The sequence below is a fragment of the Cetorhinus maximus genome, chromosome 7 (genome assembly GCF_964194155.1).
Source record: "Cetorhinus maximus chromosome 7, sCetMax3.hap1.1, whole genome shotgun sequence".
Classification (NCBI taxonomy): domain Eukaryota; kingdom Metazoa; phylum Chordata; class Chondrichthyes; order Lamniformes; family Cetorhinidae; genus Cetorhinus; species Cetorhinus maximus.
Genome location: NC_135885.1, coordinates 25,148,870 through 25,167,110, shown reverse-complemented (window position 1 = coordinate 25,167,110; position 18,241 = coordinate 25,148,870). Strand labels below are relative to the sequence as shown.

The 18,241-nt window shown below is 38.6% G+C and overlaps 1 protein-coding gene across 3 annotated transcripts in view; it reads right to left on the bottom strand.

The window, feature by feature from the left end:
* Window positions 1–247: 247 nt before the first annotated feature.
* Window positions 248–18,241, bottom strand: part of fam168a (family with sequence similarity 168 member A) — a 94,103-nt gene continuing 76,109 nt past the window's right edge. For 2 of the 3 annotated variants that reach the window (XM_078545233.1, XM_078545234.1), the window contains exons 6-8: window positions 14,990–15,167; window positions 11,315–11,445; window positions 248–6,078 (exon numbers count right to left, since the gene is read on the bottom strand). In XM_078545233.1, the coding sequence (XP_078401359.1) occupies window positions 11,333–11,445; window positions 14,990–15,167 (291 nt within the window). In that variant the 3' untranslated portion in view covers window positions 248–6,078; window positions 11,315–11,332. The remainder of the gene's footprint in view (window positions 6,079–11,314; window positions 11,446–14,989; window positions 15,168–18,241) is intronic. The other variant, XM_078545235.1, reaches the window with a different exon arrangement.

The following is an 18,241-nucleotide window of genomic DNA, read 5'->3' as shown; positions in this document are numbered from 1 at the left end:
CTTTGCTTCCTGATTTTCATATTACGTTTGTGGAGCTGAGTTATTCATTCCAACAGGCTTTCTCACACAAATTCCATTCTCATTGTTCTAAAAATTCTTTGAATTATTGTGCAGATCTGAAACTGAAGTCAGGGTTCCAAGAAAAACTCATGCTGTAGCCCTCAAAGTTTAAATCTTTAGTTTTAAATTATATCAAATTCTCTGCCACTTCATCCAAATCATTAAACACAAAAAAAATTGACAAGTGTTATTTTTTGTAAACATTTTAATTGTTATTGAATGTTCTACATCTTACAGTAAATATACAATTACAAACTCTTGGCTTAATTCTGTCACTTAGATCACTAACTGATCTTTTCCAAAAAACAAAATAAAAAAAAACAGAATTACACTTCATAGTCACAAGTGTAAACTGTGGGTCTTTCAGGTTCCATAAGTAACTTCTAATCTGCGTTATTAAAACACTTGCGTTCTATGAATTACGCTTGGAAGACAATGACATTTCCATAATTCTCATCTTGCTTTATTAGTGTTCCAATAGAATTCAAAATAAGGAAGTCCAAAACTGCAATTGAAATACAGTAAAAGGAAAGCCCACAGACTTGTGTTCTGAAATGCTCCCTGTAGCTCAAAGAAGCATCCAACTTCAGTTAAACCATAAAGTTTTTTTCTATTAAGAATAATAAACATCAATCATTAAACAACTTAAATAACACTTATGGTAAAAAGCGCTTAAATTACATATCTGAACTGCAAAGGTTTCCTAGGTTATCTTTCTTTAAAATACAGGAGCAACACTCGTACACACCGTTTAATCTCTCCTATTTAAATCTGATATTCTGAAGTACTTATGACATTGAATTGGGCCAGTACAACTATTAATATGCATTGTTCAAGTCTTGCATTACAGTACTTTTTAATTTAGCAAAGATGTACAAAAAATCTGTTAAAAGGTCTGTATAATCACAACTGAACTGGTAAACCTGGTTATGTTGAACGAGCGCCCTGTTTTACTTGGTATGCTTTCTCTTGTTGCATACAGTTACACACTGGTTATGAGCTAAACAGTCAAGAATAATATAGTTTATCATAACTATATTAGTCATCTGGCAGTATCCAATCAGCCATTCAACATTAAAAGAACAATTTATAAATTCCACAGTTCAATTTGAAATTAAATTTCCAATGTTAATTCTGCAATATCTTGAAATATCATGTGAATTTTAAAAATTTGCTTGATTAAGAAAAGTCTCAGTCCAATTAAAATGCAAACATATTGAAATTTGGGCAACGATTTTTCTTTTCAAAAATGTAGCAAGAAGTTAAAATTAGAAATCTGATTTAGCTCATAAGCTAGTAAGCAGAACAAAAAAGGCAAATATACATGAATGGCAACATTGGTGCAGGTTCAGTTACTGTCAATGTACTATGCAGCACATCAAGTATTTGTATAGCAAGCCTGTACTAAGAACAGATTATCAGGAGAGCTGTTGGGAACACTTCCAATACATTTTTGTGTTTCTGCCACTTAACAGACAAACAGGATATTTTACTGGTTTTGCAAAATCAAAGGGAATCCAAACTTTTAAAGAATATAAACCATGAGGATGCGATAAAGCTGTTATAAAGACAGATCATTGCTACTACCTATAACAGCTTGAAAATAATTAGTTATCTGTTATTGTGTTTCATTGACAGGCCAAACATAATGTTTGCAATATTTCTCGGCACATATCAATATAAAGTTTTATGGCCATAGTGGCTACCTTACAAATGTTAGTGACAGCTAAATAAGCTTTTTATATTTAATAAAATTACATTTGCTTGATTTAAGTTAGGGGGAAATAGCAATGTGCGCGCAGATTTTTTATCAAAATAGGAATCCAAGTCTTTGTGGTTTGTGGTGAGGTGATCAGCTCAAATGTGGGTGATGTCAAGATATCCTTGACAGCTGCTGATAAAATACTGATCTGACAAATGGCAAACCTTTGAGTGAACTATTCTGGTGATCAGCAATAATTTTGCCTAAAATCAACCAGCTATATTTATGTATAGCAAGTGTTAATGGCTGGTATTTAATCAATTTCAAAAATGCCCATATAAAATATATCACCAGTAGTCAATTTTTTAAATAAGAAATGTGAATTTTTCTGTCCATCAAGGTCAATAGTGCTGGGGAAATAGACAACACTTCAATTCTAATATCTAGTCAATGAATTACGCATTACCAGGTCAGGTAAAAAAATGGTTTTGATGGAGCGTAAAGCATTCAACTTTGTCCTAAATTTAGAGCAGCACTCCCTACTAACATAACAGCTATTTTGGCCAGAGATAAATCGTTAATTCAGTACAAATTAGTGCCAAAGTTAAGACAGTTTTGTACTGAATGTATTCCAAAATTTTAACCTCATTTTCCCCAGTATTAACACACCTTATGTTAACTCAGCGACACAAGCACTCTGGTGCAAGAGAAAATTGTACCTCTCTCTTCACACATGAAGAAATCAAACAAGAGGAGATTTACAAACAGGAGAAAATGGTGCAAGTTGAATATCCAGTGATGCATACGTACTCAAGGGCAAAAGTCAACTAAACTATCTAACAAACATATTAAGTAAAAGTCTGCAGGATAAATTTCCATCAGGTACAAATCAAATTGTAACAATGTTTTGCAAGTGTTCCCCTGTGTATTCATTTTCTTTACATTTTTAGTGTAGTAAATTTGTGCTAAATCTGAACCTGACTTAATCAAATGTGGCTGAAATATTTGTCCCCAATTAATGGATCAGTTTAATTAAAGTAACTTCATTTACAAAGACATCAGCAACATAAAGGGCAGTCAGAACTCAGACCATTGCAATCGGCTGGGAGATTTTACTTCGTGATTCTAGACACAAACAGAACTTCTTTGAAGACCTACAACTTCACAGACCCTTAAAACCAGTTAAGTCAAAAAGACTTAAACCAGCTAATGTCACACTAAATAGTTCCCATTTGCCAGTTCAATTCATACAAAACTAAGTGGGAGATTCAACCTGAAGACAAATACTACAATACCACTACCTCTTTGCACACTGTACTTTGTACCAAACCTGATGCCGAAGTTTTTCCGCTATTACTCATGCTCTGCAAAAAAAGCTGATCTGCTGATAAGTGCAGTTATATCGAAGTCTTATTAGGTTGCAATGATGTGGTCATGATTTTTCAGTGAGACGAAATAAAATTTCACTGAAAAAAATTAAGATAATCACTTGCATCAATAGTGGCTTTGTTCAGAATTACTTTCCTCCCATAGTAATCGCTGAAACATTGGTATTCTGCAGTAATATTCCTTCTAGTTTCCAGCTTGAATAATGGCAATGTTTGGAAATCTGTGCTTGCCAATTCTCCATTTTATAGCTCGCCTGTTTCAATTTAAGATGATTTAAGGCATATTTCTATTTCCTATTAATCTGTAATAATGTAAAATTTCTGCATACCTGATGTTTGTGATCTGTATCTTTGAGTTAGACTGTTTCACAATCAGTTCTACAGAGTTTAAATTAAGAATCATGCAACTTCCCCCTCACCATTTTGCTGGGACTCATGAGTAGCTCCCTACTAATTTGTACTTCAATCTTTTAATAAGGGAAGGACACCGTTTAAATAATGGTGAAATTTCTAACAATATTGTAATGGAAAACCAATGCATTCTAAACACTCAGCCCGAGCTGCATTTTCTCAGGTGAACAGTTCAGTAAAGCTTAATCAAAAAAAAAATCCAACTATTCACTGAGAAATTAGCTATTTGACTAAATCTATGGTATAATAACTTTAACAGATCCATTCCTAAAATTCAGGCGATCCAACAAGTTTAAATAGTGGACTAATATTTGTTCTGGCAAATAACCTGGATAAAAATCCAGCATAGTTTTTAAAGGATTAGTGAGCTCAAGTTTTCAAATGGAATGTTGTTCAAAAATGTCACAATTAGATATAAAGTAAATGGATTTGATGCAAGTGCATACCTTAGCCTAGTTTTAAAACTGCTAAATAGAAGCAACAAGATTTTAAAATCACATCTTCTGCAGCAATCTTGGAGAGGCATATCTCATTTTTCAGAATGCAACAGATATTCCTGACTGCCCACAAATCTGAACAATTATATCTGCATGTGACCATCTTAAAACTTAAGCATTAGAAAGGCATTTGATATTGCAGAACATACCCTCTTTCCCACTTTTACTAAACAAGGTTACATTTAGCAAAATGCTGCTCCATGCAACTAAGATTTGTTAGGCTGAGATTGCAGGGTTGCATATAATGCACCCACAAGTATTTTTGGAAATTAACCACTTAAGTCCCTCTTTCAATTATGTGATCTGAATGTAAAAATTTCTGCAACAGCAGATTGTTTGAGTTTAATATATTTGATTACTTTTCTATTTAAAATCTAGGTCTCATACAGTTTTTTCAGGAATCAGTCTATTAAGCTAACCACAAACACAGTATGGGTGTGTTACATATATTTATATATATATATACTCATGTATAAAGTCTTGTACCTGTTTAGTAGCATAGATTATTTTTATATATGTATTGTGCAACATAACCTAGCTTCTGTATTTTGACAGAATTCTGATATGTGGCCAGTTCTAAGTTGAAGGAAAATATACGCTCCCTAAATCTCAATTTGCTTTACCTCATACCCTTGTCAGTGCTTTCCAGTCATATACATTCATTTCCAAAAATTTTACCATACAGGGCAGAAAGAACTCACTTGCTAGACATGAATATTCACCCCACTTTCATGAATTTGAACACACTGCTTCCATTCTATTGGATGGTACTCTCCCACAAATTCCTGTCAACTAAGACCTTCAAGAGTTTTAAGCTGCAGCATTCTTCTACCCAGGTCCATTCTTTAAGACAAGGATAATAAACCTCTGCATGAACTTTTGAAATTTTATCACTTCACTTAAAGTTATACAATATTTAAATGTACTTTCACCTCCTTTCAAAAAATTCCAACGTCAGCTGATGACTTTAACAAACTGACAACCAGATTAATTTGGTGAGGGATACTGCATAATAAAATCCAAATAAAATTACAAGGAGCTCAATTGTATCACAATGTGTAGGACTTTACAGGTTCAAGAAATGTACTTGGCTTGTACAGTGAATCCAGATTGTGACATTTCTGACAAATAGCTAAAGAAAGCCAATGCCATTGAAATTTCTGATAGTGAAACCTGTATTTAGGACTTAAAGAACACAATGCTGATTTAATAGCTGTAATGGATTGGTGGGCGGGGAGAAATGGTGCTCAACCAATCACGTTATCTTGAACGAAGAGTCCGGCCAACCAACTCAAACAAATAATGCTGAATTACTTAAGTCATCCTAAGAATTCACTGCGCTGTAGCAATGAATGGAGTGCTCCATTAATTCTATATCCCTTTAAACCCTCAAAGCTTTCCTGAATTCTACTGTCAAAAACAAAAAAAAAGATTAAAGGCCGTTTCAGTGGTGAGTGCTAATTTTGATAATTTAAATGTAACTAGAAAGGCTAATGTCCAAACTAGACGTCTAAGATTTTATGGTTGTTAATATGTAAGATCAGAATGTGAGAGATAAGAACACCAACTGATCAGATTAAAGAGACACAGCCATTGTTCTCTTTAAACTGAAAGAACGTATTTGCCTTTCTTAGAGATGATGCATCATATTCAGGTTGGGCTCATTTATTTAAATCTCAGTATAAGTAAGCCTCCTTATAGGATCTCAGTAATAGAAATGGTGAAACACCCAATTTTTAAAAGAATGACATGTATTCTCACCATTGAATAGGCCTCTTTGGCCAAAGCCTCGCTAGTGATAACAAACATTGGTCTGTAATAATTTTGAGTAGCTATGATGGAAAAGAACTTAAATGAGGCAGAAGTTTGGAGAAAAGCAGCTTTTACAAAAAAAACACTAAATGATGCATAAAGTGACCTTTGCACTTTGTTCTTGCAAACAGATTCGGTGCCATGTGGCTTCAATGCACAAGCACCAACGTAAGACTTGAGTAGTTGCATACAATGTCTGACTCCAGATCTGCAGAAAGATAAAAATGAACCACAACCGTAAACCATGCTACATTGTATCTGAAAAATTGTTAACTTGAATACAATTAATCACCATTCAAATTGAGAAAAACTATCCATCCATGTAACTTATTTTGTTGATTATGCATATATTTTCAGAACTATGATTTTGTAAAGTTTTATTTGCATTTTAGTACTTAAATGTCAAAAGCCTGTTCTTAAATTCTAAGCTGAAGATCTCAATCAAGAAACATGGATATTTATACCATGAAACCAAACTAACATAGCCCTGAACAGGCTAAAAATAATACATCATTGTCAGGTTAGTTGGTTAACATTAACCAGAAATATCAAAAAATGAATTAAGTATCTAAATTGCTGACAAGAAACAAGGACCACAAAAAAAAACAGGAACAGACCAGAGGGATCTGACATAGATTGGGGATTTAGACTAAAAAGCACCAGCCTTCATTTAACGTAGACCTATACAATGTGATGAGATTGGGAAAGAGTATACAGTAGGAATATTAACATTTTACATTTATACAGCATCTGTAAAGAAATCATCTCAGGGTACTTCACAGGAGCTTAGCCAAACAAAAACTGATACCAAGCCAAAGAAAGAGGTTATTAGGATGGGTAACTAAAGAGGTCAGTTTTAAAGAGGGTCTTAATAGCAGTGGAGAGGTTTAGCGAGGAAATTCCGGGATCTATATAGCAGAAGGCATGCCACCAATGGAGACATGAAAGGGGTAGGGTGGGGAAGAGGAGAAGCATAAGAGCCCAGAGTTGGTGAAATAGAATTCTTGGGTTTTAGGACTGGAGGTGGTTAGTGATAGGAAGGGATGCGGCCATGGAGGGATTGGAAAACAGGATGACAATTTTAAAAATCAATGGCTTTGGTCGAACGACAACCAATGTAAGCTAGTGAGCACAGGGGTAATGGGTGAGCAGGATTTGGTGCAGGTTAGGATACAGACATCAGAATTTGAGGAGCTCCAGTTTATGCAGGGTGGAAGATGCGAGGCCAGCCAGGACAGTAATCGGGTAGTCAAGTCTAGAGGTGGTATAAACATGGATGCGGGCTTCAGCAGCAGATAAGCAGGGGCGAGGTGGAGTCTGGCGGTGTTAATGAGGTGGCTATAGGCGCTCTTTGTGATGGAGACGATAGGGAATCAGAAGTTTAGTTCAGGGTCAAGTAGAACACCGAAGCTGTGAACAGTCTGCTTCAGCCCGAGGCAGTCATCAAGGAACGGCAGGGTTTATTGTGCTTTTGTCATGCAGCTGCAGTTATAATGTAGATTTGCCAGCTATGCCACAAGGCAATGAAAATTGGGAATGTTTATGCCTTAGAGAAGGTGCCCAGTTGGAGACCCTGATCAAAGTTTAAGATTTTATGGGAAAATCGTTTGGTAAAAACACAATTTTTTAACTAGGGCACATAAAAAGGGCAAGATAAACAGTTTGTATTTACCTACTTTACAGAGATGATGGTGAATGCATAGTATAGGCAGTACAAAAAGACAGTGGGAGCAAATAATGTTGACAAATTTAAAATGGGAGATTTTTTTGGCAAGATGCGAGAAAGATACTAACATTTTTTTGAACTTTGGAACTCACCAAATGGACCATAGTATTTTCCAGTCGCCTACATTCAATTAATCCCACTGATGAACAAAATGTGCTTAAAATGTTGTTACCATATCTAGCCAAAATTTAATCGAGAACAGTCTTGTATTATCTTAAATACATCTTTTTTTGATAACAGTATTAAGATTAATTGGAACAACCTCAAGCATGCAGTTGTTGCCCATCTTGCATCCCCACTTATGAAAAGAGTAAGACATCATATTGGATTAGAACAAACCAAGGTTAGAACATGCCAGTCCAGCTAAGAATATTTATTTCCAAAATGTTTTATAAAAACCAAATAGTTAATGACAATGAAAAGCCTTAGTCTCATTGCATAGAGGCTCCTCCAAAGATGTTTTAGTTCACCTCAAATGCAACCATATGTGAAGGAAACTTCCTCACAGCTCCTAGTAAATTAAATTCGCAACTCCTGTAGGTTACACATTTGCCAAATTGTATGTGGAATGAGTTCCAAAATAAAAAAGCAAATGAAAAGTCCTTCGACTCAAGGGAAAACCCTGTAAACAATTACCATGGATGAGTGTAAAGCAGGAAAGAACTTCATGAATGTTGCATTTAGAAATGCTTTCAATCTGTTGAGAGCTTGGAATAGCTATTTTATTTGATATGGTTTGAGAACTGTTAATTCATGTGCTACACATCTTTCAATAACTGTCACGTTATTGCCACACATGATTTCATGGGACGATAAAGTGCAGGGGCACAATCAGCTCTTCATGCCTGTGCAGCTCTTTTTATTTATTCACTCACTGGAAGTGGGCGTTGCTGGCTAGGCGATCATTTATCGCCTATCACTAATTGCCCTTGAGAGGATGATGGTGAGCCGCCTTCCTGAACAGCTGCAGCCCATATAGTGCAAGTACACCCACGGTGCTATTAGGGAGGGAGTTCCAGGGTTTTGATCCAGCAACAGTTATATAGTTCCAAGTCAGGATGGTGTATGGCTTGGAGGGAAATTTGCAAGTGGTAGTGTTCCCATGCATCTGCTGCCCTTGTCCTTCTAGGTGGCAGAGGTAACGGGTTTGTAAAGTGCTGTTGAAGGAGCCTTGGCAAGTTGCTGCAGTGCATCTTGTAGATTGTACACACTGCTGCCACTGTGCATCGGTGGAAGGGAGTGAATGTTGAAGGTGATGGATGATATGCCTTTCAAGCAGGCTGTTTTGTCATGAATGGTGTCGAGCTTCTTCAGTGTTGTTGGAGCTGCACTCATCCAGGCAAGTGGAGAGTATGCCATCAGTCCTGACTTGTGCCTTGTAGATGGAGTCAGGAGTTGAGTTAGTCGCCAAAGAATTCCTAGCCTTTGACCTGCATGGAAGAGCTATTCAAATCATCCCACTCCCTTGCATTTTTTCTTTACCTTTGAAGGATTAACCCAAATCCCTTTTGAAAGTTACTATTCACCACCTGCCACCAATACTTAAACTAATGGATTCCAAAACATAACACCTCTAGCGTTTCTTGAATACTAATAGAACTTGGGCAGTGAAGTGATCACAGATTTGGAAGGCCACTTTTTCATAATGGGTAGTTTTCATCGTTAACAAGAGGGTGAAACAGCACAGAAGTATAATTCTTCCTTGGGGCAGTGTTATAAATAACTATTAATCTTGAACCGGTTGGTTTAATTTTGCTTTCTTTCATTACTGTCTTAAGATTATTGCATTCAAAGCACTATACCAATGAATATATTAGTTTATCATGCATTTAATACGGAATGGGAATATGCTACAACTTGCAGAGCATAATTTAGCTTAAGTACATATTCAGATTGACTATCAATTCACCGTTCAAAATGGCTTGCTTGAAAAATTAGTTACTCTTAATATTTTGCTGGGAAAATGGGTGGTACACTAATCAACAAAATGGAAGCTGTCTTTAAAATTGTATTTAATTAACTAGATTAGTTAACTGATTTGCAAAAAAAGCAAATATGAAGTGAGAAAAAACTTTTTCATGCAACAAGTGTTTCGGGTCTGGAATGCACTGCCTGGAAGTGTGGTGGAGGCAGGTTCAATTGAGGCATTCAAGAGGGCAATAGGTGATTATTTGAATAGAAACAATGTACAGGGAAAAGGCAGGGCAATGGCACTAGGTCATAATGCTCATTTGGAGGGTGGTGCAGACACAATGGGCCAAATGGCCTCCTTCTGTGCCTTTAAGATTGTGATAATCAATAAATTTATCAACTCACTCACAAAAAGGGTTATAACTTTCTAAAGCTAGTCAGAATGACAGGAAATCTCATTTTACATTACTCTGAGTAAAATCGTAATTGAGAAACATTATTCTACTTGAGTCTTCAAATATAAAATGTCAGTGTAATTAATTAGAATTTAAATTCAAATTCAGTGTGAACAGCGATTTAGAGCGGTAAGAGGAGAAATTGGGATAAACCAAAGAATCAGAAGCAGCACAATCATTAAAACGGCATATTCAGATTACTCACGAAAAGGAATTGGTTTATATTTCGACTCACTAAAACTGGGAATCTGCTTCTCCTTGGTTCCAAGTGTATGCATACATCTCCAACTTTGCAGGTATTATGTTGGAGACAGAGCAAATAAACGATGCATCCAGATTAGGAAGATTTGAATCTTTTAAAAGGTTGGACCACTATGTAGCAAATGCAGCTCAATGTAGGCACATGCAAAAGGGGGCAGGGAGTCAGTGTATGGATTTAATGGAATTATGCAGTGCATAGATCAGGCAAGGGCTTGGATGATGTTGTTGAAAATCATTTAAACCATCAGCCCAATACTAAGCTGCAAAATAAAGGGCAAACAATGGGTCATGCATCAGCAGAGGGGCAGAATACAAATTGAGACACATAGAAGACACTGGTTATACTTCCATCTCTAATACTGTATACAGCATTGCTCCACAGCAGAAAAAAATACTGTATCCCTTTAAACGGTACATCAAGGAATGATTTCAGAGCCAAACAGGAAAAAAGGAAACTCCATCTGTTCTGCAATTAGAAATATTCGCCCATGTGGAAGGTAAACGTTGACTAGACTGTTGGGCATTTGTATTGCAACTTCTATGTATTTTTTACGTTCTCATTGGAAAGGTGGGTTTCATTTGCAAAAAGAAATTTTTGACATTACACAAAATGGATTGATAAAGATAATCTGTACAAATTGTTCACATAGGCAAAGACTTAAAAAATTAGGCAATTTTTCCTATTCCTAAATATTCGATGTTGAAGCAAACTTGAAATTGTTCAGCACTGGTAAAAAAAGTCACAAAGTCATCTTACGTTTTGGTTTCCCAGATTTGAAACTGATTAGATGGGAAAATATACGATACAGGTATGTAACAAAAATATTGGGACAGTAGAAATTGTTCTTTATATTCTCACAATTGTGTGAAGTGCGATGAGTAGCTGAAGATTCTACATTCAAACTTGAAGCCAAGTGTTTTGAGAGATTTCCAATACATGACGAAAAAAGTCTTACAAATTACATTTTGGAACCATATTAAATAAGTCATGTTACTAAACATTAGTCTACATTAAAAATTAATTCTCAAAAGGTGTTACATTACATTTATAATATATATCAAATATTCACTAACATTGCGGATTAACTTACATGAATTGGTTTGTGAATTTACCAATGTGGAGGTACATAGCTATACGCAGGTGTTCCTTGAGTCCTGTATGTTGGCACAGAAACAGGATGTGGTCCTAGTTGGGTGTGTTGTGGCGTGGTCAGCAGAGTCCCTTTTGAGGCAGGAGAAATAAAAACTTCAGCTTAGTACAGGTATTTGTGCAACTCATTTCTGTACAGAAAAGAAATAATAGTGAACTTTGTAATAAAGATGCTGTACTACGTTAATATGTACACAATGGAATTAGCAGAGCAGGTAATAGGGATATTCAGCAATTCTATATTTCAAATTGTAGACCACATGAGAAGTTATTTTCACAGAATAGTCAAGTCTCAAATGATTTCCCTCGAGCATTTTCTCGAATGACTTTCAAAATTTAGTGTTAGGATTTTTTTTTAAATTGTAGAGTGATTAAGGGAAAGAAAATCGGCTTTATGATGCATCCAACTTGCCATTTTTAGATCTAAGTTTATTCTTAGCCTTCCCATTTTGTTGCCATGTTTGTATTCTTTTGCCACAATGGACTGAACCACGTGTAGGGAAGGAACTCAAGATATCACCATCCAAGCATTTTGGAAAGGTTAAAGTACCTACTACTGTGCTAAGATGCCACTGCATTTCTTTGACTAAGTTAGGTTGGCTCTCTTAGCTGCACTCTTGCCTGAGTTAGAAGAGTCATCTTGGGTTCACTACATAATCACTGCATTTTAAAATAATGAATTGCATGTGAAGCAATTTGTGATATTTAGGTGTGATGAAACAGCATATAAATGCAAACCTTTCCTTTTTCTTTCATTTACTGATCAGCAATGACTCGATTATGTGTGGTGTTTAAGAACATGATGGGAAAAGATTAAATCATTACAACTAATAACTGGTGGTATCTCAACCAAGTGGCTGGCCATTCATGTGCAAACTTAGATGCAGCATGTTAGCAAGATAATTCGTCAGGGTTACAGCTCACATAAAACAATCTAAATATTTTCTACAGACATATAGTAAAAGGCAGAAAGAGGAGGAAGTGGGGTTAATTCGGGACCAAAAAGGGGACTTAGGACTGAGGGCGGAGGGCCAGGGTGAGGTATTAATTTTTTTTTATTATTATTCATTCACAGGCCAGCATTTGTTGCACAACCCTAGTTGCCCTTGAGGTGGTGGTGGTGAGCTGCCTTCTTGAACCGCTGCAGTCCATATGGTGTAGGTACACCCACAGTACTGTTAGGGAGGGAGTTCCAGGATTTTGACTCAGCTACATGAAGGAATGACAATATATTTCCAAAGTAAGTGGCTTGGGTGGAGAGGGGAGAGAGCTTCCAGGTGGTGGTGTTCCCATCTATCTGCAGCCCTTGTCCTTCTAGATGGTAGTGGTCGTGGGTTTGGACGATGCTGTCAAAAGAGCCTTGGTAAATTTCTGCAGTGCATCTTGTAGATGGTACATACTGCTGCTACTGAGCGTCAATGGTAGAGGGAGTAAATACTTGTGGATGTGGTGCCAATCAGGTGGGCTGCTTTGTCCTGAACATTTGAAAGGTTTAAATTTGAGGCAGTATTGGATAGGCTGCCTGTACTTCAAGTTAACAAGGTACCAGGACTGGATGAGATGCATCCAAGGATATGGAGGGAAGTGAGAGCGGGAAATGCGGATGCACTAGTCAAAATTTTCCAAATTTTCTTAAACTCTAGGTTGGTGCCAGAGGATTGGAAAATTGCTAACAGTATACCCTTGCTCAAAAAAGTATAAAGGTAAGCCCAGCAACTACAAGCTAGTCCGTTTAACCCCACAGTGGTGGGAAAGCTTCTAGAAATAATTCAGGACAAAATTAACAGTCACTTGGAAAATGTGGGTTAATTGAGGAAAGCCAGCCTGGATTTTTTAAGAGCAAATTGTGCTTAACTAACTTGCTTCAGTTTTTTGATAAGGTAACAGGGACGATGAGGGTAATGTGGTTGATGTGTTGTACATGGGCTTCAAGGCATTTGATAAAGTGTTCCACAACAGACTTCTGAGCAAAGTTAGAGCTCATGGAATAAAAGGAACAGTAGCGGCACAGATACAAAAATAGTTGTGGCAGGGAAGAGTAGTGGTGAGCATTTTTTTTTGGATTGGGGAAAGGTTTATAGTTAGTTCCCGAGGTGTTGGTGTTAGGATCCTTACTCTTCCTGATATATATTAATGATTTAGACCCTACAATTTCAAAACAAGAGGATGATATGAAAATTGGAAGTATTGTGAACCATGAGGAGGATAGTGTAGAACTTTAAAAGGGCATTGACAGGTTGGTGGAATGAGCAGACAGGCAACAGATGAAATTTAATGCAGGGAAGTGTGAAGTGATTCATTTTGGTAGGAAGAATACAGAGACACAATATAAAATAAAGGGTACAGTTCTAAATGGGGTCCAGGAGCAGAGGGACCTGGGTGTAAATGTGCATTAATTACTGAAGGTGGTAGGACAGATTGAGAGTGAGGTTAAAGTATGCAGCATTCTAGGTTTGATTAATAAAGGTATTGAGTACAAGAGCAAGGTAGTTATGTTAAACTTGTGTAGAACACTGGTTGGGCCTCAACTTGACTACCACATCCAATTCTGGGTGCCACACTTTACGTAGGATGCAAGGACATTACAGGGATTGCAGAAAAGATTCATGAGAATGGTTCCAGGGATGAGGAGCTTCAGTTAAGTAGACAGATTGGAGAAGTTGGGATTGTTTTCTTTGGAGAAGGTTGAAAGGAGATTTGATAGAAGTATTCAAAATCATGAGGGGGGTCTAAGCAGATTAGAGGGGGAAAACTATTCCTACTGGTGGAAGGCTCGAAAACCAGAGGGCACAGATTTATGGTAATTAGCAAAAGAAGCATTGGCAACTTGAGGAAACATGTTTTCACACAGCAATTGGTTAGGATCTAGAATGCGTTGCCTAAGAATGTGGTGGAGGCAGGGTCAATTGAGGCTTTCAGAAGGGAATTGGATCACTATGTGAAAAGGAAAAATTTGCAGGGCTACAGGGAAAAGGAGAGGGTTTAGCAATAGGTGAATTGCTCCTTCAGAGGACCAGCAGAAACATGACAGGCCAAATGGCCACCTCCTGTGCTGTGAGCATTCTATAATTACTGTTCAATGATTTTTGAATAGTTTAGAAACAAACCCCAAAAACAACAGCTCCTCTGCTACACGAATCACAAATACAGTACAACTAGCTGACGCAATTTAGATTGTGCCTGAAATCTTGCAGATTTAAAGATAACAGCTTTTGGCATAGTTAACTCCCTTAGGAGATTAAATATACTGGAAGAGTTTACATCATGAAGTGTATGAAATAAAAACAGAAAATACTCAAACTATTCAGCAGGTCTAGCAGCATCTGTGGCGAGAGAAAGTGTGTTAACATTTCAGGTCGATGGCCTTTCTTCAGAATGGAAGAGTTGTGAAGAGTATGTTTGGGCGAAATAGGCCTCTCTCATGCCATTATTTTTACACTCTATTTTAGACCCATCTCAAGTGGTTCAATTCTCAGTCGGGCAAACAAGTACTGCAGTCCACCTTGTGGTATTCACATCTTCTGTGAGGAGGTATGGAGTAACTTCTGTGTCTTGGGTGAGTGATTGTTAATAGCAATGCATACATTCACAACAACAGCTAATAAGAATAGCTTACCTGCTGTCATCGCCATGGTAGTCCCAGCAACCATTCCCATAGCCATACCATTGGTCCGTGGAGCAGGGACAGAAGTTGGGTAAATAGCAGGTTGAATGCTATTGGGTTGCACCACTGTGGTATGGTGGATTACATGAGGCTGTGCTGCATACACAGGCTGTGTATAATAGGCCCCCTGCTTAAAGAAAAAAATCAGAGATCAGCTAAAATCCTAGACAATATTTGCATGTTATACTTCATGAAATCAATGTCAGGCCTAAAACAGAAGCTTCAAATATTCAACAATAGCACCTTCACCACACAAACTGCAGCGCTCAAGAAGGTGGTCCACCACCACCTTGAGGAAACAGTACAAAAATAAAAATAGCTGGAAAAACTCAGCAGGTCTGACAGCATCTGCAGAGAGGAATACAGTTAACGTTGAGTCCATATGACTCTTCATCAGAACTGAGGAAATATAGAAATGAGGTGAAATATAAGCTGGTTATGGGGGGCAGGACAGGTAGAGCTGGGTAGAGGGCCGGTGATAGGTGGAGGCAAAGAAGAGATTGCCAAAGATGTCATGGACAAAAGGACAAAGGGGTGCTGATGGTGGTGATATTAGCTAAGGAATGTGCTAATGGTGACATTAAGGATAGAAAGCAGGCGAGCAAGGGACAGATAGCCCTAGTGGGGGTGGGGTGGGGGGGAAGGGATTGAAATAGGCTAAAAGGTGGAGGTGAAACAATGGATGGAAACACATTTAAAAATAATGGAAATAGGTGGGAAAAGAAAAATATATATTTTTTAAAAATTATAAAATATTGGAAAAAGGGGGATCGGAAAGGGGGTGGGGATGGAGGAGAGAGTTCATGATCTAAAGTTGTTGAACTCAATGTTAAGTCCGGCAGGCTGTAAAGCGCCTACTCAGAAGACGAGGTGCTGTTCCTCCAGTTTGTGTTGAGCTTTACTGGAACATTGCAGCAGGCCAAGGACGGACATGCGAGCATGAGAGCAGGGTGGAGTGTTGAAATGGTAAGTGACAGGGAGGTTTGGGTCATGCTTGCAGACAGACCGAAGGTGTTCCGCAAAGCGGTCACCCAGTCTGCGTTTGGTGTCTCCAATGTAGAGGAGACTGCATTGGGAGCAGCGAACGCAGTAGACTAAATTGAGGGAAGTGCAAGTGAAATGCTGCTTCACTTGAAAGGAGTGTTTGGGACCTTGGACGGTGAGGAAGAGGGAAGTAAAGGGGCAGGTGTTGCACCTTCTGCAGTTGCATAGGAAGGTGCTGTAGGAGGGGGTTGAGGTGTAGGGGGTGATAGAGGAGTGGACCAGGGTGTCCCGGAGGGAACGATCCCTGCGGAATGCCGCCGAGGGGGTGAAGAGACGATGTGTTTGGTGGTGGCATCATGCTGGAGTTGGCGGAAATGGCAGAGGATGATCCTTTGAACGCGGAGGCTGGTGGGGCGATAAGTGAGGACAAGGGGGACCCTATTATGGTTCTGTGAGGGAGGTGTGAGGGTGGATGCGTGTGAGATGGGCTGGACACGGTTGAGGGCCCTGTCAACCACTGTGGGGGGAAAACCTCAGTTGAGGAAGGAGGAAAACATGTCAGAGGAACCGTTTTGGAAAGTGGCATCATCAGAACAGATGCGACAGAGGCAAAGGAACTGAGAGAATGGGATGGAGTCCTTACAGGAAGTGGGGCGTGAGGAGCTGTAGTCGAGGTAGCTGTGGGAGTTAGTAGGCTTGTAATGAATATTGGTGGACAGTCTATCAACAGAAATTGAGACAGAGAGGTGAAGGAAGGGAATGGAAGTGTCAGTGATGGACCATGTGAAAATGATGGAGGGGTGGAAATTGGAAGCAAAATTAATAAATTTTTCCAGGTCTAGGCGAGAGCATGAACTGGCACCGAAGCAGTCATCAATGTACCAGAGAAAAAGAGTTGCGGGAGGGGCCTGAGTAAGACTGGAACAAGGAATGTTCCATATACCCCATAAAGAGACAGGCATAACTAGGGCACATGCGGGTACCCATGGCCACACCTTTTATTTGGAGGAAGTGAGACGAGTTTAAGGAGAAATTGTTCAGTGAGAGAACGTTCAGCCAGATGGAGGAGAGTAGTGGTGGATGGGGATTGTTCAGGCCTCTGTTCGAGGAAGAAGCAGAGAGCCCTCAGACCATCGCGGTGCGGGATGGAGGTGTAGAGGGATTGGACATCCATGGTGAAGAGGCAGCGGTTGGGGCCAGGGAACTGGAAATTGTTGATATGATGTAGGGCATCAGAGGAATCGCAGATGTAGGTAGGTAGCGTCTGGACAAGGGGAGAGAGAATGGAGTCAAGATAGCAAGAAATGAGTTCCGTGGGGCAGGAACAGGCTGACATGATCGGTCTGCCGGGACAGTTCTGTTTGTGGATTTTGGGTAGGAGGTAGAAGTGGGCCGTCCGCGGTTGGGAGACCATGAGGTTGGAAGGTGTGGAGGGAAGATCCCCAGAGGAAATCTAGAGAGGAAACTAGTGATATGCAATAAATGCTGACCTTGCAGTGATGGCCAGAATACAAGAATGCTAAAAATATAGATCTTTAGTGGCAGTGAATAGAAAGAGAATCAGAAAAAAAAAAAGTGGCCTTTGCACTTATGCTGTTCTATATTAATTCTACACCCTTGCTTCCCTTGTTGGACATTTTCTCAAGACAGCCCGTTTGAATCTGGGCAACACAAACCAAGCTGAGTCCTTATCTGTCTTTTCCCTTTACAGATACTGAGTGACCTGCTTCGTAGTTTCTACCCTATCTTATTTTTAGATCTTGGCCTTGAATCCATTGGTGCTAAATTGGCTGACATCAAGTGGAGTACTTCAACTGTACTCAGAAAAAAAATCAGCCACATTCCCCATTCTGTGCTTTTATGAAAAGATCAATTTATGTGGCCAGTGGGCAAGCACAAGATCCAGCTTATATCTTCCTGGAGTATTCTTCCCAAAATATCACAACTGGTCATTTTGGGAGACATCCTAAATCTACTGGCATCCATAGAACCACCTTCCTGCTGAAGGGAGAGAAATGGAGGGGAGCTGTCTGGTCTCCACTAAAACAGTCAATGTCTGTAATCTGACCTGAAAATGGTAACTGTAGAACAAAAAAAAACATTTAGCCCAACAAATCATGCGTTGGCATTTTTTAACCCCCTTAACTACATAGTTTAACCCCAGTCATGCTTGCTCTCCATATCATTTAATATTCCTATTTTTCCAAGCAAATAATTCCA